This window comes from Manihot esculenta, chromosome 1 (genome assembly GCF_001659605.2).
Source record: "Manihot esculenta cultivar AM560-2 chromosome 1, M.esculenta_v8, whole genome shotgun sequence".
NCBI classification, from domain to species: Eukaryota; Viridiplantae; Streptophyta; class Magnoliopsida; order Malpighiales; family Euphorbiaceae; genus Manihot; species Manihot esculenta.
In genome coordinates this window covers 29163805-29188012 of record NC_035161.2, presented here as the reverse complement: position 1 = coordinate 29188012, position 24208 = coordinate 29163805, and the positions used below count along the sequence as shown (strand labels likewise).

Below are 24208 nucleotides of genomic sequence, written 5' to 3'. Positions count from 1 at the left end.
CTCTACACAGATCCTTTGGTCTCGGCCTCCCTGTCTCTCGTGTGAGCATACGAAGACCAGAGTCTAAGAAGAGATCAGAGAAGGAAAAAAATGGTTCAGCGACTAACTTACCGGAAAAGGCACAGCTATGCCACCAAATCTAATCAGCACCGCATCGTCAAGACCCCTGGTATTCTTCTGCTCCGCTCAAATGCTGTTGAATTTGTTTCCTTTATAGTTGGCAAGTAATTGGGTTAATGGTTGTTTGAAATGCAGGCGGGAAGTTGGTGTATCAGACCACCAAGAAGAGAGCAAGTGGGCCTAAGTGTCCCGTCACTGGCAAGAGAATTCAAGGGGTATGTGTTTTCATCATCTGCTCTGAGCTTAGTTGCTTCATTTTTTTGGTTGTCTGCTGGAGGCCTCTTATGGGTTAATTGTTTTGCTTCTTTCGTTCTTTAGATTACCATCTAATGTGAAATTTGTCTTCGAGGATTTAAGCGGTGTGCTGCTGTTGCGTTGTCTTGGTTTGATCACATTCACGCCTCTTTTTGATTTGTCTTAGGCATTGATTGAGGAAGACTTGGGTTTAAATCAACTGTTGTCCGCTATATTTAATCCTTTTTCTGGCAGTCAAAATTCGCAAGTGCATCTTTGTTTTGTTCCAGTTGTTAAATGCTGGATCACTATTGCAGTCTTCTGCGAAGTGGAAATCTTTTGCAGTAGCACATATGTTGAAGATGGAATTCTGATAATAAATGCTTAGGCACATGCTAATTCTATCATTTCTGTGAAGGAATCATTTTGGATGGGTGTCAAAATTAAACAGTTTATACCCCTTTTGGAATAGTTTTACAATTATAAAACTCAAAATTTAATTGTTAAGATGGCACTTAAGGCTGTGATGCGGGGGTTTTAATTGTTAAAACATGAAAGGATGATATTTCAACTGTTACCTAAAATATTCCAGTTAATTTTAGCCCATGCATTATTTCTATTATACTTCTTCTAGTAATCTAAAGTGCATTGTTCTTTATGGGATAAATCGTTATCACCTCTACCCATTTTTTGATCTCTCATATGGTGTTTTGGTTTTATTTTGTTAGTCAATGTGCTTCTGTAGAGTTATCAATTTTGGACCCTTGGATTTTTCTGGAATTTGTGAGCTTTTCTTGCAGTCATTTCTGTTATTTTGTTCTTGTTTTATGCCCTTTCCACTTTTTGAGTAGACTATTATGTGCAGTCAATAAGTTACAAACACTATGAAATCTTTCCAGATTCCTCACCTGAGACCTGCTGAGTACAAGAGATCCAGATTGGCCAGGAACCGACGCACTGTCAATCGCGCCTATGGAGGTGTATTGTCCGGAGGTGCTGTTAGGGAAAGGTAGATGTCTGGATTCAATATTGCTGGTTTGCTTTCTAATTTCCAAGGTGATGACAAATGGTTTAAGCAGTTCTTTTTCTATATTTTTGTAGGATCATCCGAGCCTTCTTGGTGGAAGAGCAGAAGATTGTGAAGAAGGTTTTGAAGATTCAGAAGGCAAAGGAGAAGCAAGCCTCAAGGAGCTAAGATGGGAGGATGATAAAGCAAAGACTTGTGAGTTAGAAGATATGTTAGAGAGAAATTTTGGGCAAAGATGGAATTTGAATTTGGAGGTTGTCAATTTTAGCTTGTTTGGTGTCTGATTACTGCATACTTTTTTTGTTCACTTAGACAAGAGATCATTGCCAGCTAGTTGTTTAATGTGATTATTTGTTCTGTTGATCCTCTGGAATATCACCTCATGATAATTCTAGCATAAGTAGCTTCTTCTTGTTTATCTTTATTTGCTTTTATAACATGCTAGTATGCTTCAAAGTGGAGCCAGAATTGCTTTGTTCAGGGCTTTGAAGCTGTCTGCAATCCTCAAAATGTTTCCCTAAGGGTGGCGGCCAGGCCGGAACGGGCTTTTCTGATTCAAGGTTCAGGGAGACCAAAATTGAACTGCAATACTCCAATTCTGTTTTGATTTATCACGTTGAAACTTTTAATTTTTAAAATATTTTTTCTTAAAAAGGGAAAAGTTTTGATTTTGACAATGTAGTTAATGATCAATTTGAGTTCTGGATTGGATTAATTTAGTTCTCCTTCCTAAATGTATTCCAACTGCAAATGGCGTTGCACAATGCCTGGCGTTATGCTTCTATGTACAGGGGTTTCATTTTTAAAATATTCGGTTTTTTTTCTTTTAATGCAGGTCGGAGCAATTTGGAAGGTTACTATTGATATAACTTTTTTTATGTGTGGTTGAGTCTTTTGGCTCAGATTTTATTTGTTTTGACAAAGCTTCTGGTGTCATGATTTTAGAGAAGGAAGTTGTCTCGGGAATGCTAATGAAACCTCTCGATTTCGCCTTTGTTGTTGTTTATTGTAGATTGTTGCTATGGTCAACTGTTGGGCTTGGTCTTTTCACGAGTGCACTTCTTCTCGTTCTCTTCTTGATATTGTTAGTTGTTCTCGTTCTCTTCGTGACGTTGTTAGTTGTTCTCGTTCTCTTCGTGACGTTGTTAGTTGTTCTCGTTCTCTTCTTGACGTTGTTAGTTGTAGTCTCTTGCTCCTTAGCATGGTGATTCTTAGTTGAGTTCTTGTTTTTAGCTGGGGGATCGGAACTATGGTTGTTGTCTGTAGCTTCTCCTTGAAGTCGAACCTTTTTTTCTCAACCCCTTGAGACTGGACTTTTCTTCCACTGTCTCTAGAGGTTCCCTTTGAATTCGGGTCGGGTTGACTACCAGGTTATGTATAGATTGACTCTTGGTATGGGCTGGGCTTTTAGTGGGGCATATTGTAATCTTTTATATCTTTGTAGGTAGCAATTTGACTATTACCTTCTAAGAAAAAAAAAAAAGTTGTGCTCTTAATATGCCAAATTGACATGACGCAGGATCATTGCCATTCGACAAGGTTAACTATTTTTTTTATGCTTTTAATTATTTGTATTTACTAATTCTAACCCAGTTATTGATTAAATAATAGTCATTATTTTTTAAAAGATCAAAATAATAAATAATATTTTAATTTCAAGGTTACAATAAATTATTGCTTAATTTATTTATTAGGAGGCTTTAAAGATATAAAATTTAAAGAAGAAAAAAAAGCAAAGTATGTATAATTAAATTAAGTGGCATAATTTATGATAAATTTATTAAAAAAATAGTTTGAAATAGATTCGTTAAAAGGAGAAAATTTTAGATTTTTGTTTTTACCATTATCTCTTTTTATTTGAATTAAAAATATATTGAATTCTTCGACCAAAAAATATATAGAGAACATAACTAGCAATGTATATAAGATATTTACTTTTTTTTCCTCTATTAATTTTTTATTTGATGTGTATAAAACTAATAATTATTTATGATATCAATATAATAAGAATGAAAAAAAAATTACAAACTAATAATAATAATAAATAGTAAATTATATTTATTATGTTATTAATATTATTAAAAATAAAAATACTATTTAAAAATAAAATATAACATATTAAAGTTTTAAATGTATCACTGCGCATAAATTCTATTTTAACACAAGTATCTATGAATCTTATATATTTGCATTACAAATTCATATGAATTTCATTTAGATTACAAGTACATATGAAGCGTTTTTAGCAGGGACCAGAGATCATCATCACTACTTATGATTTGCATTGCCAAGGGAAACATATTGACTCTAAAGCCATTGTTGAAACATTCTTCCATAAAATGGTATTATGGGTAAAACGTTTTCCCTTGTGTCCAAAAGAGAAAGAGACAAGAAGGAAGGTGAAGAGAAGAATGAAGAATGAAGACGAAGAAAGTGAATAAATAAGAGAAATATTTAGCCCAATGTGTGTGATTGGAACATACAAAAACTGTACAATAACATAGCAAACAGGACATAATTTAGAGTCTTAGCCCCAACTATTCACCCAAAGCAGAATATAAAACAATATCCTATACCTAAATCCCATTTCTTCCTTAGTTAATGGGATTTAAGTATAGCATTTGTTTGTGGAATAAGTGGAGGACATCTCACTAGGACAGGGTGGTGAATCCCATGGCAGATTAGACTTCCATGCATCTGGCAGATTTGAGGTCAAACTGAAGGGGAATCCAATTGATCGCATAGTCTCCCACTGGCTATTTTCATGTACTCCACTAGGATTCTTCCTCAGACATGCTTCATCTTCGTCTGCAGCCATATGATCTTGTGTAACTTGGGGCAAACTGATTGAGAATCCATTGAACTGATGCTGTGACCCTTCATAGTCTATACTTTCAGAAGTTTTACTAACATTACCAATTAAAGCAGAGTTCAATAGCATAGAACTATCATCAACTGGACACTTTGTGGGAGCTGACATTTCAATTGATGAAAACAAGAAGCTGTTGGTCAGGTCTCCATTTGAACTAGGGAACAGAGATGGCTTGTCAACTGTAGTAGTAATAGATTTGTAAGATGATATATCTAAAGCACGAAAGTTCCCAGAAGAAGCTTGTTGTAAGTTATTAGAGCATATTTGGAAAACTGATTCTGTGGTGCAAGAAATGTTCTCTGAACTGAACTGAGTGCAGTGTGTTCCTTGGTTGACTACATCAGATGCTGTAGCTTCTGGTAATTGGGAAATCCATGAGTAGTTAAGAGCTCTTTGGGCCATAGAGTTGGTTTTCTTGAATATCCTGCAAATAGCCCATGCATCCTGTTGTCCAAACAAAAAATTTTGATGATTTCAGTATATCAAACAACAGGGTGAACAGTAATTGAAGACGCTGCAACTTAGAATGTAGAAACATTACATTTGGAGGAAGGCTTCTCTCTAGGAGCTTCTTTGGAGGTGATGGTTCTGCTAAAGAAGGCAGCCGAAACTCATGCATCATCCAATCAGTCTTGATCCCTTTGGCAGCTCTACCTCTGTAGAAGACCAGGGACTTCTTCAAGCCTATGCACTTGGAACCATCAGAGGAGTAAATGGGACGGTCTGTTCCGGTCGCCTTCCAAAACCCAGCTCTTGTGACTCGATTTGGCCTTGCACTGTTCCTGTATTTACGGTCTCTCGGACAGTAGAAATACCACTCTTTTTCCCCAGTAGTGGCCAGCTCTTCTTGCAAGAAAAGGAGACAATGAAAAATTGATAAAAAAAAAAAGAAGGGCGGAACTGTATGCTATGAGTAACAGAAACATTTTCAAAGGCAGTTTTCTTATGTTGCTGCAAGTGTGCTAATACAGAAAGAGGGAAAGAGAAGCTTTTTCATGCCTTCTGGGAACTAAAAGCAAACAGATGATAATCATACAGCAGATATAAAAACTCTCTTACTTGGAAGATCCCAGGGATCATATTTGTAGATATCCACTTGCTTAATCAACTCAATAGGCAGAGATCGCTGTTGTATCTTTCTCTTGAGGTAAAAACCAACAAGTTCCTCATCAGTTGGATGAAACCGAAATCCAGGCAACATCACATCATCAATCTTGTCAACATCATTCTTTTCTTCCATCATCCTCTTCAAATCTCTCTCTCCCAGAAAGAAATGGAATTGAGGAAAGGTGTTCTTATGTTCAGAAACTTGAAAGGCTGAAACTCCAACTACAGTTTCTTCTAAAAACTAGAAACTGCTGGGGAAACTAAACCATACCCATTAACGATAATCTCAAGACTATTGAATGTAAACAGTAGAGACCACCATCTGTGAAGCAGGTATTCAACAGGAAACTCAAAAAGAGAATTAATTTACAGTACAGTTTGAGTTAATGCAAAACCAAGAATCTGCTTCCTGAGAAGGAGTCTGCCCCCGAAGCTTGGGGCGCCGTTTCAGGGAAATAGTAATGGAGAGTGTGTTTATGCGCAAATCAAGATGACTTGGTGAGAAACTAAGGACACCATGGGAGTAGCAATTTAGCAATGAAAGCAAGAGTATATATAGAGAGAGAGGTATTGAAATCCATTTTAAGTATCTCAAGAGACCAAAAAATTAGCAGAATTTTGGGATATGTGAACCCAATTGTTTTCACACTTTCCCAGATTTAATTTTCATGGGAAAACTATTTCTTTCATCATCAAACAAATCAAATGCAAGATGACAAACCAAGCTTCCAACGTCAAACTAGTTTTTAATTTCTCTTACATAATTAGTCTTTTGCTTGAATTGTTTTTTGTAGACTACTATATGGGGAGGCTGTCTGGATCAACTTCCAACAAATACAAATAAGATTCTGTAATAAATTTTGGTTTCCTTTTATCTAAAAATGCTCTTTCTATTCCATTCTTTTTTGCTTCTATTCCATTCTCTTTGCCACAAATCAAACACGTGACCTGCCAGAAATGCTTCTTTTTTTTTTTTTTTCTCTGAGTTCATGGAGATTCCTCAGAAGCTTAATTACTTACTGTTCATATACGAAATTATTAATTTAACAAAGTGAAAATAAAATTAAATGGAATGATATTACAGTGAGCACCAGAAAGGTGACCGGTAACCGAACAGTAAGAAAGGAGCAGGTCAACTAGTTTGGTGTTGCTGGTTTGACTAGTGATGCCTATTATTACATCATCAGTATATGCTCTTAATCATAAATTTACAGGACCAGGACACTTGTTTATATGAGAAGATCATTTGCTGAACAAAGAAACAAAGACCTGTAATTTTTTTTTTTTTTTTTTTTTATGTATTAAGGAAATTTCTGTGGAAGTATCTGAAAAACCAACTATGAGAATAACAAAGAAAAAGAAACAAACTTCTTTCAAACTCCGTCTTATATAGTGTCATCATCACCACGCGGTTTGCTATATTATTATTACTTTTTTAATTTTCTATATCATTTTTTCCTTTTGAGTTTATGAACATTGGAGCATTGGATTTTTTCCATAATTAAAAATATCATATACCCAATTTCGAGAAAGCTACAGTAATGTATTTCTCATCTATTTCAATATTTTTTAAAGAAAGTATTGGAAAATAAAAGAAATTTTAAACTTTTAATCTCTCAAACTATAAAACATAAATAAATAATCAGAGAGTTCGTCACTATATTATTGCAATTAATATTGATTAGATTTAAGCTATTTGTCCCATGCCAACTTGCCAATTAATTTATAATCAAAACTTGGGGAAAATATATATATATAATTTTTAATATCATCTATCAAAATTTTATTTAATTATATTATAATAATTTTTATTTTATAAAATTATCTCTAATTTAAATTTTAGTCAGAATCAAATTAAAATTAAAAATAAAATACTGAAATTAAGGTTGTTTGGACAATAAGTTAACAATCAAAATACCAATTAGCATGATTCAGAAGAGACAGAAATTGAAGATCATGTTGTCAAGGGAGGTGTCAACAATAGCAACTCTCTTAATAAATTAATTACTTCTATAATTAATTTGCAATTAATTGACATATATCAAACAATTATATAATAAAATATTATCACACTCATTCAATATAATATAATTTAATATATATAATCCATATTTGCCTACATGATAATTTACTATTCAAAGCTTATGATTTTGTAAAAGCCATGGAAGGTGAGTAGAGGGTTCAAGGTAGCCATCTCAAGCATATAAATAATCTTATGACTCAATCATGGTTGGCAATTCATCTTAAATTCCAACATTATTTTTTTAATAAATAATTACGAAAACATATCTTTTTATATGTAAATGTATTTTTATTTTTTAAAATGAGGATCGAAAATTGAAGAATAAAATATAAGATCACTCAAATGCACTTACTATCAAACTAAATCTGTAAATGTAACGCTATCTCTTATAATTAATGGATTAGATTTAAACCTATAATATTACATAACTTTAATCTCAACGTCAAATCTTTTTTTTTTTTTTAAATGGAAATAAAATTTATTGTAGTGAAATGAGAAGCAACAGCAAAGAAAAGCAAAAGTCCAGACCAGACCATCAACGAAAAATCCTTGTTCATACTCATTCTTCCTTGCAAAATCTAAAAAACAGTACTTCTATAATCCCTTTTGCTTTTTTTTTTTTCAAAAAATTTCTGATATTGCCGCTGCTAAATGAAATAAATTAGAAATTATGTTCAGATTCATATATAAATTTAAATTTAAAGTTTATAAATTCCTATCTAATTTAATAATTAAATATAAATAGCCGTGTTAGTATATAATAATAAATATTATAATTAGGCATCTGCTGCAAAAGCTATATGGATGCTGGAGGTTTTGGGTTGTGGTTCTTATGGCTTTTGGATGTTTGACGTTGTGGTACAGACTGAATCATTTGCTTTGTTTCTTGGGGTTGGCTGGTATGGGTTGCATTTCTGGTCCTTGGTTTTGTTGTCAGTGATTGCACAGCGGTTGATCTGTAGCGAGATCTGCAGTAGTTTGGTTGTGCGCCTGCAGCTTTAGTTTTCTGCTGCAGGATTGTATGATTGCATGATTGCTGCAGATCTTGTGGGTTGTGGTATCTGTTGTGTCTTTGGCTGCCAACGAGTGCCCTCCAGGCCTTTGGTTGCTTGGCGTTGTGGTCTGCGCTGGAATGAGTCTATAGTTTTGGAGTTGTTGGTGGTAAGCTTGGTTCTTTTGGGGCTGGATTGTTCAAGTTGTGGGGTTGGTCTGTTGTTTGCACTTTGCAGTCATTATTCTGGAGCTGTATTGATTTGGGGCTGGAGTTGGCTGATGGTTTGAAGGCTTGGATTTCATTTATTGTCGCTTTGCTGTTTATTTTTTATTATTTTAAAATTATTATTTTTTTATATTATAATAATATATAAATTAATTATTATAATTTTATTTAATTTTTAAAATTTAATTATTATTATTTTATTTTATTTTTAATTTTTTTTTAAAATATAATTTATATATTATTATAGTTTAAAAAACGTGGATAACGATTTTGAAGAAAAAAAAGAAATAAAAATTATGAAAAGCAAAAATTATAAATTTACAATGAACATTATAGTTCAATCTCTTATTAGAGTCTAATAAATAGAAAATGTATATAAATAGAATTTAGAGAAAAATAAAATTAGAAAATTCCCAAAGAGAATGGTCGGGAAACAGGGAGAAAGAAAATGCAAGAGTCGTGGATGGCCCAATTGTAATTGAAAGCTCTTATCCTCTTGCCTTGCACTTCTACTTCAAAACCCTTATCCTGTAGCTAAAACCCACTTCATTAATTTCTCTGATTTTTTTCTCCTTTGCAATGCAAATGTTAGCATGCAATTCTTGGTCTCTGCAAAATACTATACCGCATGGAATCATCATTGTTCCAAAACGCTTCTTCATGGGTCGCCGACAGCTCTTGTCCTCTGTCTCTCTTTGCTCTGATGGTGTCCAACACGACATCGTTTCTACCCACTCCATCTTCATTTCCAGGTCATTGCATTCCCTTCTCTTTCTTCTTTCCAAAACATGTTTCGACTTCGCCAATTAGATTTTTAGCCGTTTATTCAAGTGTAGTATGTGTTTTTTTTTTTTCTTTAATTAAATGGGCCTCAGGGTCTGTGATTACAGACCCAGTAGCATGCATTCTGGGTTTTTGTCCAATGTTGATATGGATCCTTCAAACTTTATTTCCTTTGCTGATCTTACTGAAATTTGTTATCTTTTCTATGGTTTACGTTTGTGTAAGCTATCTTAATGTTTATGCTTCTTATTTAGCTTACGAGTGAATTGTTTATTTATTTATTTATTTTTTTCTTGTCAAAGAGCTTATGAGTGAATTTAGACAATGTAGTTAACTACCTTCTCAGTAACTATGGTTTCAAGCTTTAAGAGAGCAAAAGACGGTATACAGATGTTGGTTCTAATTATGCACCATACAAGGTTCCTTTATGATTATATGCTACAAGACAGACCAATGTTTGTCTTAAGTGGTCGACTTTTAACAAAATTGAGGCAATGAATCATTCCTAGGCAACGGAGTCAGTTTTTGCAGTTGACATTGTTTAATGTACCTCCCAGAATGCTTTCTAACCTTGTAGCCTTTGAGTCATTGGTACAAGCACAGCCCTAGATGCCCACTAATCACGACAGGATATCAAAACAAGAAGCACTCTGCTTCTTTTCATTACATGCTTTCGGGCAATACTCAATTCTTTCTCTTTCTGCGGATCATATTGAGATAAATCTAAGTTGTAACTCCCGTGCACTTTTGTTGTGGCCTAGAGCTTTTATTGTGCAGTGTTTTAGAAGATATTTGTTATTGGTGCTGTGATGCTATTCAATTAACTGTTGCAACTTTTGGCTTTTTTAGAGCTGTTAGAGATGGTACAAAGCATGTGTACGAAGAAATATGCAAAAATAGTCCAATCACAACACGACGAATGTTGCTGACAAGTTTGTTCATGTATCTGTTCTATTATCCTACAAGGTACTTACCAGGTCCGCTCAATTCAGCTTTATATTGCAGCTTAATATTTGCTTGAGGCTTTAAATTGTATATTATGATTGCAACGTTGTCTTATCAATTTCTTCTAGGTAGTTTGGCTTACTGAAATCACGATGCAATAAATCAGATTGGTTGTTCATTACTTGAAATTTATTCACATAACAACCTGCAATTTTCTTGCAATTGGAATTTATCAATGTTGTTTCACAAACAAATATAAAATAAGGAAGACTAATAAATCAATATGACTAACAAAGAAGTAATTAGCAGGTAGGAAATAAATTATAAGTGAACTTTGGTGGCAGGTTCAGCTGAAATGCATTAAGATTTATCTGGAACTGTTAAAGCATATATCCATGTACTCAGTTGCGATGTTCAGGATTGGGTTCACCATAGAATAGCTGTCAGCTGAGTTGTTTATCCTTTGCAACATGCTAAGAAGACAGGATAATTAATTGCGCTCTAATTGGTGAGGGCAGACATTTAATCTACTACAATCTATCTGCTGCTTGATAAGGGAGCTCTATATGATATGAGCTTATTAAAATGACTAGCTAGTTTGCTCCCCTGTTTGTTTCCAACTGAATTCAAGCTGAACGGCGTGAATTCCATTCATTGAATTAATAGTTTGTCATCTGATTTTTCCAACATCTTTATTGATCTTCCACTTAATCATATATTGGTCAATTTTTTCATGTACTTTGTATTGGTTTGTTATTGTATTGGTACTTATCTGTACCTTGCTGCTATGCATGTGATAAATTGTTGACAACTAGCCCAAGCATTAGGGGATCCATCTGTGACAATTGAAGAAGTGACTCCACCTGTTTTTCCTTCTGGAGCACTTTTCCCTACTGAGGTTCATTTGCAACTATATCAGCTAGTTCTTATTTTTTAAGGTTTCATGTAAGTTTTGTTATTGAGTTTCACATGCCTGCATGTTCATGCTACTATGTGCCTATTGGCAGGAAAGAATTGTTCAACTCTTTGAGAAGAATACATACTCTGTTGTCAATATTTTTGATGTTACATTGCGGCCACAACTAAATGTAACTGGTGTAGTTGAGGTACTTTCACACTCAAATGTTGTCTTTGTATTCTGTTGATTCTCATGAATGTAACCAAACTTGCATAGAAAGCTAGAAGTCTGACAAGGTCGTGATATTTTCTGCCAAATTGAATGGGGCAAGATTTGACTGTTTTGTGCCTGTAAATGATCTTTTAAATGCAAATTCATTCCTGGTGTACCCATTTGCAGATTCCTGAAGGAAATGGTTCTGGAGTAGTTTGGGATGCACAGGGACACATTGTGACTAATTATCATGGTAAGAGCGACATAAGGAGCTCAGCAAACCAAATACCGCCATATGAGTTATTTTGCTTTAAGTCCTGCTACAGTAGATAGGTGCCTTTTTGCTGTGATCTATTCTTTCAAATAAAAAAACATCACATAAGGTGTTTTACTTTTTCTTTTTGGATAACTGCTTGTCTATGGAATTCTTCATCTTTTGTCTTTCCAGTTTATTGTATCTTTTCTTTTTCCCTTTTCCTTTCTTCTTCTTTTTGTTCATGATACTTCACCTTTTGGGCATGAAAAATTATGCTTGTTTGGTATAAAGCATATGTACTAAATATTTTGATTTGATTAGATGCTGGTCACTGGTAACTCCTTTTAAGATCAATGGATGGACTAAATTTCAAAGCTAATATTCTTTCTTCCTAACATCTAGTGATAGGCAATGCCCTTTCAAGAAATCCAAGCCCTGGGCAAGTTGTTGCACGAGTTAATATTCTTGCATCTGAAGGGTGAGATTACTGATGCCTTTGAATTTGTGTGTAAATTGGATTGTGTAACTTAGTCAAAATGGTTTCACATGTGGGAGAACTATTTATGATTATTGCTGCTTTGCTCATATTCTACCTTTCTTCAAAAGGGTACAGAAGAACTTTGAGGGTAAATTGGTAGGTGCTGATCGTGCTAAGGATCTTGCTGTCTTGAAGGTATTTCTCTTCCCCTACATGGCTCCATCTATTTTCAGAATTATACTCTTAAGTGTGATAATTGCCTAGTTTTGTAATATACTTTGGATAATAAATGATTGTGCACCAGTTCCAGTCATTAGCATTGGAGCATGACATAACCAGATGATGTAAAACCAGGAAGACTAGAGGTCAAGAGAAACAAATTTTCAAGAAAATTGAGAAACTTTTCATTGATCAAATCAATAATAAAAATCATAACATGTTTATGTAAAATGAGCAAAGAACTATGCCCTAGTTATGGTGTTTTATGACCCTAACTAGTTAGGATTTTATGAACCATAATTCAATTCTAATTAGGACCACACCAATAAACTCTCCCTATATATTTTTCCTAAAATAATAAGTCCTAAAATCTCTAGGATTTCCCACATCTCCAGGCATCATGCAGATTTTATGGTGTTTCTACTCTGTTTTTTCATACCTGTCACAGCACATCCTATGACCAATTGTTGCTCTTTATGTGTGGTTTAATATACAACCTTAAGTTCATTCTAAAACATGCACAAATTTCACTGGAGGCTGCTGGAATGTGTATATATTTTCAGCATCAACACAACATACGCTCATGAATAGGCTAAGATCCATCAGATGTTTTTCCCCGCACAAAAGGATGGTTTATGTGAAGTTGCCATCAAGTTGCCTGAGCTTTTCTGCACATATTTTAGCCCTATATTTCAATATTGACTGACTGCCAAATTGCCAATGCAATAGGATATTGACAGAAAGGAAAAATGTTGCTAGTTCAAAAATTTTAATAAGGCAGTTTATAGGTATATAAGAACCCAAATATATGGCAGACTTAGTGATTCCAATTGCCTTTATTTCCCCTCATTAAATCTTCCCTACTGCATTCTTGTCTTGCATTAACCAAAAATTGCTATGTCATTGTGATGTGTCTGGAACATCAGTTTTAATTGTATATTTACTTTCTAGCAGAGCATTTTGTCTGGATTGTGGGTCTCAATAGTCTTTGATATGCTAGGTAGAAGCATCTAAAGATTTGTTGAGGCCAATTAAGGTGGGACAATCTTCTTCTCTGAGAGTTGGGCAGCAGTGTCTTGCGATTGGAAATCCATTTGGCTTTGATCATACTCTTACCGTAGGGGTAATCAGTGGATTAAATCGTGACATTTTTAGTCAAACTGGAGTCACAATTGGTGGTGGAATCCAGACAGATGCAGCCATCAATCCAGGGAATAGGTTAGTTTTTAGATTCTTTCTCATTAAAACTTTTGGAGCACAGTACTAAATGTCTAATTTATTTTTTGGTGAATTACAAAAAGGTACTTAGGAGGCATTATTCAAAGATCCCTGTATTTACAAAACTCATTTCCTAAATTTTGATCCATTAAAGAATTTCTTTTCACCATCTTTAGCTATTAATATATAAGGAAAAGATCAAAATGTTCTTGTAGAAGAGGGATGTTTTTCACTATTTTTCAAAAATAGATGGATGAAAGTGTTAGTAATTGTAAAACCTAGGAACTAAATAGCTATATGTTTGAAATTTGACTAATTGAATATGCTGAAATGAATTTCAAAATAAATAGAATAACTAAAGTGTCTAATTGAATCAAAACTTAGGTATATTTAAATAAGTTTCTCAAACTACAAGTGATTTACTTGTTAATAATGGCAATACTCATGAAATCTTTTATAAATAACCCTTTATGATCCTACACTTGCATATATCTTTTAATATTGGAAACATGGGCTTCTTTTTTGTGGAGGGGGCAAGTAGACTAGGGCTGGCAATGTGTCATGTTGTGTTGTGCCTCATTTTAACATGACATGATTACACTTTATCCAAACACGACATAATTATTTATCATGTCACAAATTCTCAACATGAACATGACCTATTTGTTAGAGGTAGCTTTATCGAGATCAGAAGCGAATTGCAGGTTACACAACACAATCTCATATAGCTTATTTAATAAATAAATTTTAACAAATCATATGAACGCATTGACCTGTTTAATAACCTATTCAACCATGCTCTGACTGAAAAGACATTGTTACTCAAGGGGCTTTCTCCTTTTATAGAGAAACTCGCTCCCTTTTCATTTCCATTATATCTGATGTGGCACAAATTGCACATCCTTAACCCTTCATTTTTCTTTTTTCCTTATTGAAATACAATTTTTGCTAAATAATAACTTCAAATGAAATCTCTGTTTTATATAAATGACCTATCATTATAAAGACTTTACATCAAACTATAATGTAGAATTAAAATTTCAACATATTTATTACTGTTATAGTCATAATTTTCAAGGTTTACATTTGGCTAACAATCATATTTTAAGATTTAAAAATTTTGTTATCATATATGTAATCAATCGTAGTTTTTAACATTAACACTTGTTGGTTCAATATTTGAAGGCAATAATTATATTTGACTAGGTCTCTTCTTTAATCCCTACGATCTCCTCTTTTTCCCCAAATTTTTAGGTTTGATTTAAAATTTGTCAAAAAAGGTTTAGTTTTAGTCAAAGTATGTTGTCTGGGTTCTTTTTTTATTTTTCTTTCTGGTTCATTATGTATATTTAATAAATTTAATTTATTTTAATTAAACGTCATGATATATATAACTCGTTATTTTATACAAAAAATCTAACTCTTATAATTTATTCACATATATGAATTATTAATCATAATGACTCACATAAGATCTTTACTAATACAATTAATTAAATTAGCCTAATGCATCAAGGGAAATAAACTTTTTATAATGTGTAATATTATAAAATGAGATTTCTAATGCTAGATTATTTCTTTTAATGTAAATTAACTAAACCATTTAGAGTTCTCTTAACTGGTCTGATGGGTTAAACATGACAAGTGTTATGTGTGACGTGTTAATCCATTTAATTAAACGGGTCATCACAGGTTAGAGAGGTCAACCCACTTGAGACACTTTTTACCGGGTCATAAACTGTCAACCTGTTTATTTTCCTAAACCCATTTATGCTCAACTCAAACATGCTTAACTCTCTGTCTAAAAGTGTTAAAAAAGTGCCAGCCTAGCACATTGCTGGGATCCAATCCCAGTACCTTCTTTTTCGTTGTCCTCTTCTCCTGAGTTTATTCACTAACATTGTTTGTAATATATACTATATGTGGGTACAAATGTATGGGACATCAGTGATATAAGTGTGCTGCTTGAATTTTGCAATGTCTTCTCTTAGCCGTTTCTTCTTGTCATCACAGTGGAGGTCCTCTGTTGGATTCTAAAGGAAATCTAATTGGGATTAACACCGCAATTTTTACTCAGACAGGTAAATTTTGTGATACCTTTTCATTTTACTATACGTATAAGATAATCTGAACAGAAAAATGTAGTAATATTTTATTTGTTGAGTTTTGCACTATGCTTATTCATTTGCTCAGTATTGGTCCAAACAACTCTTTCAGTTCTGTGCTTTTGTTGAAGGACATGAATGAATAAGTAGCTGACAATACATAATTTGAGAATAATATTCTTATAGCAACCGGGTGCTTTTGGCATGAGTTGTAGCTATTGGTTCTATTCTGCAGGGACATCAGCTGGTGTAGGGTTTGCCATTCCATCTTCAACAGTGCTCAAGATTGTACCTCAGTTGATTCAGTTTGGTAAAGTAAGTTAATTTGTTATTGCTTGTACAATCAAATTCTTGCCCTTCACATTTTTGTTCTTTTAAATTCTTTCAATTTGAGTACCCTAGTCTTGTTTGTTCTATCAAAATTGTCAGTCAAGGGTGAAGATAACATTGCAAGTACTTAAAGGTTCATCTTTGTTAGGTTGTTCGAGCTGGTCTAAATGTGGAAATTGCTCCTGATCTGGTTGCAAATCAACTAAACGTTCGGAATGGAGCTCTCATTCTGCAGGTATTTGCATTAATGGATATGTATACATCTAAATGTTGTTAATTTCTCTTTGTATTATGCTTCTTATAAGCTGGTGTAGACGTTTGCTTTCAAATCATTTGATGCTTTGTGTAAATTTACTTTATGATGTCATAGGTTCCAGGGAATAGTCTTGCAGCTAAGGCTGGGTTACTCCCTACTACAAGGGGCTTTGCCGGAAATATTGTACTTGGGGATATAATCATTGCAGTGGATGATAAACCTGTAATTTTCCACTTGCTGAAACTACTCTTCTGCCTGTTTGTCTATTAGACTCGTACTTTAGCTGCATGATCAATCATTTACTTGTGCAAGCTGCCTTTCAACCCATTTTAAACATTGCAAGCCCTGCATAGATTGTCTGGAATCTGCACTTTAAAACCTACAGAGGTGATTGATAGTAATACATAAAATCAAATAGCAGAATAAAGTGATATCTCCTTTTTTGGTGTTAGATAGGCGGGGAGAACGGATTTTAACCACTATATTTAAACTCTTGCTTTTGCTCCGGAGAACGGATTTTAACCACTAGATTTAAACTCTTGCTTTTGCTCCTAAAAAGCTTCACCTTTTAGCTAGGCCTATTCTCAAGTTCACTATAGTTTGTTCATTGAAAAGGCCTGATTAAACATGTTTGTTGATGTCTTCATGCTAATTTTTTTCATCAGGTCAAAAGCAAAGCAGAGCTATACAAAGTGTTAGATGACTACAACGTAGGGGATAAAGTATTGTTGAAGATTCAGAGAGGTGGTGAGAATTTAGAGCTGCCCATTATTCTAGAGGAGAAAAGTTCATGACAGGATCTACTAATAATATCATTTGTATATTTAAATAAAAAATAAAAATTATTTGTGTACTTTTAATTTATTTCGTGAATAACTACTACATTCTATGAGAAGTGACGAATTTAAAATGATGCCATGAAGATACTGCTCCAAGGCATGTGAGACCACTTTTAGCAGACTTCACATTCTTGGCAATGCTGACAAACAAACAAATAAACAAAACTTAGTCTACCTGTTTTAAACTGCATTATGACAGCATAGACTTTTCCATCTTTTATTGAGCTGATCAGGTCCAACAAAAATGCTGTATGATTGCACAGAAAAACTTATTAATATTCAACGTGGCGCAAAGAACAGTAGAGAACATCACATGACATTCCCTAGCTAATTCAACACAGTCCAGCAATTATACTTGAGGCTGGAAAATCTTAAATTTTAATTCAAACATCAAAATAGCATAGTTACCACTATTTTGAGGAATTCGCTATCACATAAGGCTGCAACTGATTATGCGTGCTTGTTCCAAATGTGCCGCGACAAGGGCAGGGCTAAAAGTTTCTATCACCATTTTTTACAAACTAAGAGACCATGAGGTTGCTGACCATCTAATGTCCTCTGCCTCATCTCGTATACTCGGTTGCATATTTTCACTTGGTAAGCTGTTTGAGGGAAGTTATGCCCTCAGAAACCCATGCATACATCATCTTTAGGACTTTGGATTGGGGACTACCAGAGAGACACAAGTGGACCAGTGGATGCACGTCAAACAACTGTAGTAGATCAGGCAGGATCAAAGCTTCTATTTGAGTGCACCATGAGACCAAATTAAAGATGCATCTGTAAAAGTTCAGTTCTTTAAAAATATAATGTCCAACCAGTATCTACAATCAACCACACTACAATTTCCTGGTTCCTACAAAAGCAAAAGAAAAATTAAATTGAAATCAAAGTACACATTCTCAGAAATTAGCAACAAGCAATCCATTTAAATTACAAAAGGCCCCAATACTTGGCATAATATAAAACTGAGTTCTTCAATTTTTCAAAGTAAATTAGATGGTTGACCTTTAAAATGCACCACATTTCAGTCATTCAATTACGCTTAGCACCTGATTTTAATTGATGCAAATTTTTAATCGTTTTTACACAAAGTATGTTATAAACTTAATAGGATTAAAAGGTTGTTTCGTGAGAAAAAGATTAGGGCCTAAAAGCTTATTCAACTTTCATTTAAAAACATTATCTCATTGTCATGACATGATTAGAGTGAAAGTTTGGAAGATGGTCTGAACTCTTCTTGCTTTTTCTTTCCTTTCGGTAGGAATCAAGTACATATTTGTCCAATAAGGCCATTTTTTCTAATAAATCCAGTCAGTAGTCATCCCACAAACTCAAAAATAGCCCATATATGATATATATACCCCAACATTCAATGCAACATCTAACACAAGCATTAAACTCACTACTACCTAACTCACCCACCTTTCTCCCTTGAGGTGTGATAGAAGCAACAGAAAGATTCATCAGACTGCTACCTTCTCTGAACACTCCTGTGGTGAGTCATTTTCTTTCCTTCTCCTGCAGGGACAAAAGAAATATGAGGGCATTCAGGGATTCAATCAAATAACACCTATCTAATATAGCCACAGGCTAGCATCCATAATTAGTTAAGCTGGCACTACATTCAAATCATCACCAATCTAATGTTCTGGCCTCCATTCTTTCCTCCGATACTTCAACACAGGCAGCCTACTTTCACCTATATCTCAACAGTAATGTTTAGACTTCAGATCCCATAAGCATGTATACATCCATATCTCTTGATAGATAATTTGCATTAGTACCTCTCTGTCATTTTATTAAAAACTAATTTTCTCTTAATAAGTTTTTTCCCCCACAGAATCGCTCTTTGCAACTCTTATAGCATGCTTCTAACAGAAAACAGTGAACTTTCTTGTTCTGGATATATGTCCGCTTATATCCAAAACAAATACTTAAAGTGACTGTCTCAGACAAACAGATGGTTGAAAATTCAACCAAAACAGAGAAAAATAGAGAAGAAAAGAAAAGGATGTCTTGGGAACTAAACAATCTGTGAAGTGTGAACAAGTTCATTTAATACCAACTTGCAAAGGAATAGTCAGCAATGCTATAAAAATTAATGAAATATCAAACAGAAAAATAATCAGAGGACAGGAGCAAAAAGGGAGCGCTCAAAACAAGAATCTATACTGCAATATTAATTGTTATGACCCATGAATAGCATGTTCTACGTAAAAGAAAGGTGGAGAAAAAGTACAAAGATAACAGCTAAAAATATCAGAATTGAACATGTAATAGAAACACTGTCAATTGAAACCAAATGCGAGAGTTCTCCCAGTGTGATACATGGCTAAGATTTGGTTAGTTCAGGAAGTAATGAACTTAACTAATGGAAACTTACTCTATATATCGTCTGATGAGTGAACTAGGCTTCTCACAACCACCTTTCTGTTGCTGAGGCCTTGGTTTCCCAGCCTGCCTTGATCCTGGTTTCCAGCGAGCTTGGATGAGCGATTGACCCAATAAATTAGCAATTTCCGATGCCATTGCCTCAGCTTTCTTAACATATGGAAAAGTTTCCCCTTTAAATTGATTAGACAACCACAGATACACTGAAAGAACTTGATGTCTACTTTCGAGATCTAGGAGTTCTGAGTCATTCTGAGCAGATCCCTTTGGCATGCCCATTGCTATACCAACAGGGACCTTCTGACTATAGGAAGAAGCAAACTTTAGAAGATGGTACATTGCTTTTGGGTCTCTAATGTTAACCGGAGCAAAACAAAAGTTGAAACGGTCTTCCAAAGACAGTCCCTGGACCTTCTCCAACATATATGCTACTTTCTTTATATGGTCATGCCGGCATAAGAAGTAGGAACCATCAAGACGGCAGTTTTCACCAAACTTTTCAAGCAGTTGCGGAAAAGTAACATCTGCAAGTTGTCCAGCAAATAATTCAACCTGCTCAAAGAAAGGAAAGAGACCCACTTTCTTTACTTCCTCAAAAGGTTGCTTTAGACATTCAATCAGATAACTGAGATCATCTGAATGCAGGGTGGTAGTGAGTCCATCTGGGTAGCGGCTTCCTCTCCTCCCAGCTCTTCCAGCAATCTGCTTCACCTGTGATGCTGGAACTGGAACTATCTTGTCACCATTGTACTTTGAAAGACTGTTAAAAACTACTCTTCTAATATTGAGATTCAAACCCATCCCCACAGCATCACTTGCAACTAGCACATCAAATTCATTATCTTGATCATTGAATAAGTTAGCTTGCTGTCTACGAGTCTCTGGTGGTAAGGCGCCATAAATAACAGAACAACGATGCTTGGTGTGTTTCTCAATTGCCAATTTGACCTCAAAAATCTCTCTTCTTGAGAATGCAACCACACAATCCCCAGATCGAACATTTCGAAGATCTCCCAACAGAGTTTTGGCTTCAACCACTAATGGTTTAAACCTGCCATAATGGTGTTCAATCAATTCATCACCAGTGTCTGAACATATCTTTCTGACAATATTCAGAACACTAGGATCTCCACACAAATGAATCTCATCAGCCTTCAAACCAAGCAATGCTCTTGTCCATGCATAACCTCTGAATGGGTCTGCCATCATCTGGATCTCGTCAATGACAGCCACATCATACAATTCATCACTTGACACCATTTCCACAGTACAAGCCACGTGATTTGAGAATGGGACATTTTTCTTCTCTTGTCCTGTATGAAGGCTACAGTAAACACCAAGGGCATTCACCTTGTCAAAAACTTCCATTGCCAAGAGCCTAAGTGGACTGCAATAAACACCCTTCTTAGCTTCCATAAATCGTTGCAGAGCATTGTAAGTTTTACCGCTGTTTGTTGGGCCACAATGATATATAATTCTTCGTTTCATTGCCCGTGCAAAAGGAAACCATGTATGTGGCTTTGTAAGGTCTGCTGACTCAATCATACTTCTAAAGCGCTTAATTTCATCAGGATACTCTTCTATGCAATATTCAACAAATATAGGAAAAAGGAACCTAACAGCAACATCGCATGGACCAAGTGAAACCAAGTACATAGAAAGCTGAGAAGAGCATTTCTTAAAGAAAAAATTCCGGAACTTACGAGCAGCAGTGGGGAAAAATGACATGCCAATATAAATCGCAAGAGCCTGATTGGCGGCCCAGCCAGAGTTGGCAAAGTAAGAGAATATTTCTTGTAGAATCTCCCACTCAGACCGTTTCAGCCTATCATTCTTTTCAGCCTTACGAAGCTCATTATATATTTCTACAGGATCACAAAATTGCACATTATTTTTCCCCACAATTTCGTTGCTACCCCTATCTTGACTTTCATGTTCCCCTACAGAAGTTATAGGATTAGAGAAGGGATCCTCATTAACATCATCAACTCCATCTTCAACAGTATTCTTATTAACACCTTCCACATTAGTAGTTTCTACAAAATACACATTATTGTTCTCTTCCAATTCTGCACTGCTGCCATTCTCATCATCCCTGCCTTGGAATGATGATGAAAATAACCTCCCATTTATAAAAAGGGCAAAGTTTGAATTATTCGCGGGCAACTGAGAATGGATTAAGACTGCCGAACTTGAAAACCGATGGTCCGGAACATCAAATGGAGGAACAAATTGATGGTTTGCTAATACCCAGTTGTTACAAGGTCTAAAAGAATGAAAATTTTGATTTGAGAGTAAAAACCTAGCCCTGGAAACCTTACTTTTTGACGCATAGACTCGAAAGAGAGACGCAATAGGACCTCTTGCCATTAGAAACTGACTTTTACAAGAACAAAATACAATTAAAACTCATCTATTTGCAAGGTTAAGTAAATTCATCAACACAACAGATATTGAATAAACCAAATTCAAGTTGCAAACGTTCCCCAGAGAGAGAGAGAGAGAGAGAGAGAGAGAGAAGGAAGTTCAGAGGAATTTACGGAGCATACCTGCCTGGATTATTTTGTGAAAGAGAAAGAGAAGGGAAAGTGATGGACAGGGTTAAGCTTACAAAACCCTAAACCCTTCTGGCTCTAGGCTTAGCAATCGTAAGAATTGCAAAGAGGATCCGAATAAAATCGGGTCATGGATTGGTTGGGGCTCCACTTGTTGTTTATCATTCGGTTCGGATATATACCCCACCCAGAGAAATTACTTTGAATTTCACCGACCTGTTTACAGGCTACCTTTAAAGAGTCCTTGACAAAAAAATGTAACCCTTTTTGATTAAAAAAAAAAAAAATGTAACCCTTTTTAGCATTAAAAATTTATTTTTAATATAATGTTATTAGAATTACTTTTATAGTAATTTAAAAAATTTAAATATTAATTATGCATTAATATTTTATTAATCTTAATTAAATTATTTTTCGAAATTCAATAAAGTTATAAAGTAAACAACATGAAAAATATTTAATTGGATGCCAAATTTTTAAAATTAGAAATAAAATAATTGTTTAAAAAACAAACAAAATAATTAAAAAATCTACCATCCTTCCTCCGCAACATTAAAATATCATAATAGGTTCAATAATTAATAATAATAATACTTTTATTAAATAATAATTGGAGGAAATTATTTTAAACTATCACTAATTTTACTATTATTATTGTTGTTGTTAGATAATGTTCAAAGTTTTATCATCTCTTAATTTAATTTTATCAATTTTGAATCTAATAAAATAAAAAAATTTAGTCCTTTAAAATATGAAAAATAATAATTTAAAATAAATTCCATAATTAAATTTGTTTAAATTCAAAATTCTGCAAAAAAAAAAAATAGTTATAGATGGTTCAATGAAGGAATTTGTAAATAATTAACAATAATCTAGATTGCAAGTAAAAGAAAAAAAGAATGGTATTAATTTTAAAACAACGGTGGAACATTAAATACTATAAAAATGAAATAAATATAAAAAATATAAAACTTTAAAAAGTAACAAATATTTAATAGGATATAAGTCTAATTAAATTTCTATACTTTTATTTAAACATCAAATAAAATCAATTCAAAATTTTAGTTAATTAAATTTTTATATTTTTATTAAAGAATAAGTTTTGATATAATAGACTTTTTTAATAATAAAATTTTTTTATATAATAAATTTTTATTTTTATTTTTAAAATTATTTACTATTTTTATGTATTTTATTAATTTTTATGTTAATTAAAATATTAAATTTTTAATATTTTAAATTAAAAAATAATATGTTATTATTAAAAAAATAATATTTTGTTATGTTAGGGTTTAATTGGTTCTCAATAAAAATATATAAATTTAATATTTGATTCTGATTAAAAGTATAAATGTTTAATTGAAGTTATTTCTAAATCTAAACAGTTAAATCAACTATTAAACCGAACAGATTTTAAATCGAAGTAAAAGAATATGTGGACGTGATTTTCCTAATTCGCCCCTTCTTCAAAATTATACTTATTAAGTTATTTAATGAAAATCATTTCTCATTAATTATATAATTTCAGTTCAATAAAGAAGAAAATTATTTTTTTTTAAATGAAAAATTGAAAGAATAGAACATTGATCTCTCATGTTAAGCATGTGAATGCAGCGAAGGATATTATTATATTGTCAATTTTGTATTATAAAAATAATAAAGATTTATATTTGTTAAATTATTTAATTTTTTAGATAATTTTATAAAATAATATTTTAATTGGTTAAACTAATTTTCTAACTCCATTTCAAACAAGTTTAATAGGATGAAATTAAATTTATATACTTGCAAACTAATAAATACTCGTAACATGAACTTTACTAGACCTGCAAGATCTAGTATTCTCCTATTCATCATTTAAGACTTCAAAGGAGACACACCTGTTAAAGATACTGTTCCTGGACGCATCGTATATTGAGAATCAAACAAATAAAAAAACAAACTAATAGCTAGGTCCAGTGACCGTGTTTCCCTTGAGAGCATGCAAGTAAAAAAGAAAATAAAAGGAACAATTCAAACATATTTCAACTGAGCGTTCCAACCATGATTTACAACTTTACAGTAGCTCTCTAGTATTACCAAAAATAGTACGTCTAAGTCTTGAGTATTAAAAATGA

General features: G+C 33.5%; 4 protein-coding genes across 5 annotated transcripts; 2 read left to right on the top strand and 2 right to left on the bottom strand.

The window, feature by feature from the left end:
* The first annotated feature begins 5 nt into the window (after positions 1–5).
* Positions 6–1799, top strand: LOC110614581 (60S ribosomal protein L34). The gene is made up of 4 exons (XM_021756149.2): positions 6–169; positions 256–335; positions 1254–1363; positions 1456–1799. The coding sequence occupies exons 1-4, from the start codon at positions 91–93 to the stop codon at positions 1547–1549; spliced, it is 363 nt and encodes a 120-aa protein (XP_021611841.1). The 5' UTR covers positions 6–90; the 3' UTR covers positions 1550–1799.
* A 1997-nt stretch (positions 1800–3796) lies between these two features.
* On the bottom strand, positions 3797–6287 carry LOC110623477 (protein FEZ). Its single transcript, XM_021768442.2, has 3 exons — positions 5313–6287; positions 4795–5096; positions 3797–4697 (listed from the first exon to the last, which is right to left on the bottom strand). Exons 1-3 carry the CDS (start codon positions 5494–5496, stop codon positions 3990–3992), a joined length of 1194 nt encoding a protein of 397 aa, XP_021624134.1. The 5' UTR covers positions 5497–6287; the 3' UTR covers positions 3797–3989.
* Positions 6288–8997: 2710 nt separating this feature from the next.
* On the top strand, positions 8998–17225 carry LOC110629870 (protease Do-like 8, chloroplastic). Its single transcript, XM_021777052.2, has 13 exons — positions 8998–9354; positions 10235–10362; positions 11146–11228; positions 11338–11436; positions 11628–11694; positions 12100–12175; positions 12304–12370; positions 13395–13612; positions 15626–15693; positions 15953–16032; positions 16196–16282; positions 16418–16525; positions 16969–17225. The coding sequence occupies exons 1-13, from the start codon at positions 9182–9184 to the stop codon at positions 17095–17097; spliced, it is 1383 nt and encodes a 460-aa protein (XP_021632744.1). The 5' UTR covers positions 8998–9181; the 3' UTR covers positions 17098–17225.
* LOC110629862 (DExH-box ATP-dependent RNA helicase DExH18, mitochondrial) lies at positions 17105–22178 on the bottom strand. Of its 2 annotated transcripts, XR_002490309.2 has the most exons (4): positions 19529–22178; positions 18568–18663; positions 17551–17998; positions 17105–17389 (listed from the first exon to the last, which is right to left on the bottom strand). XR_002490309.2 is itself a non-coding variant. In XM_021777034.2 (3 exons), exons 1-2 carry the CDS (start codon positions 21904–21906, stop codon positions 18609–18611), a joined length of 2433 nt encoding a protein of 810 aa, XP_021632726.1. In that variant the 5' UTR covers positions 21907–22178; the 3' UTR covers positions 17105–17998; positions 18568–18608. The 2 variants fall into 2 exon arrangements, 1 of the variants encoding a protein (XP_021632726.1); XM_021777034.2 differs by having other exon boundaries at positions 17105–17998.
* Positions 22179–24208: the final 2030 nt, after the last annotated feature.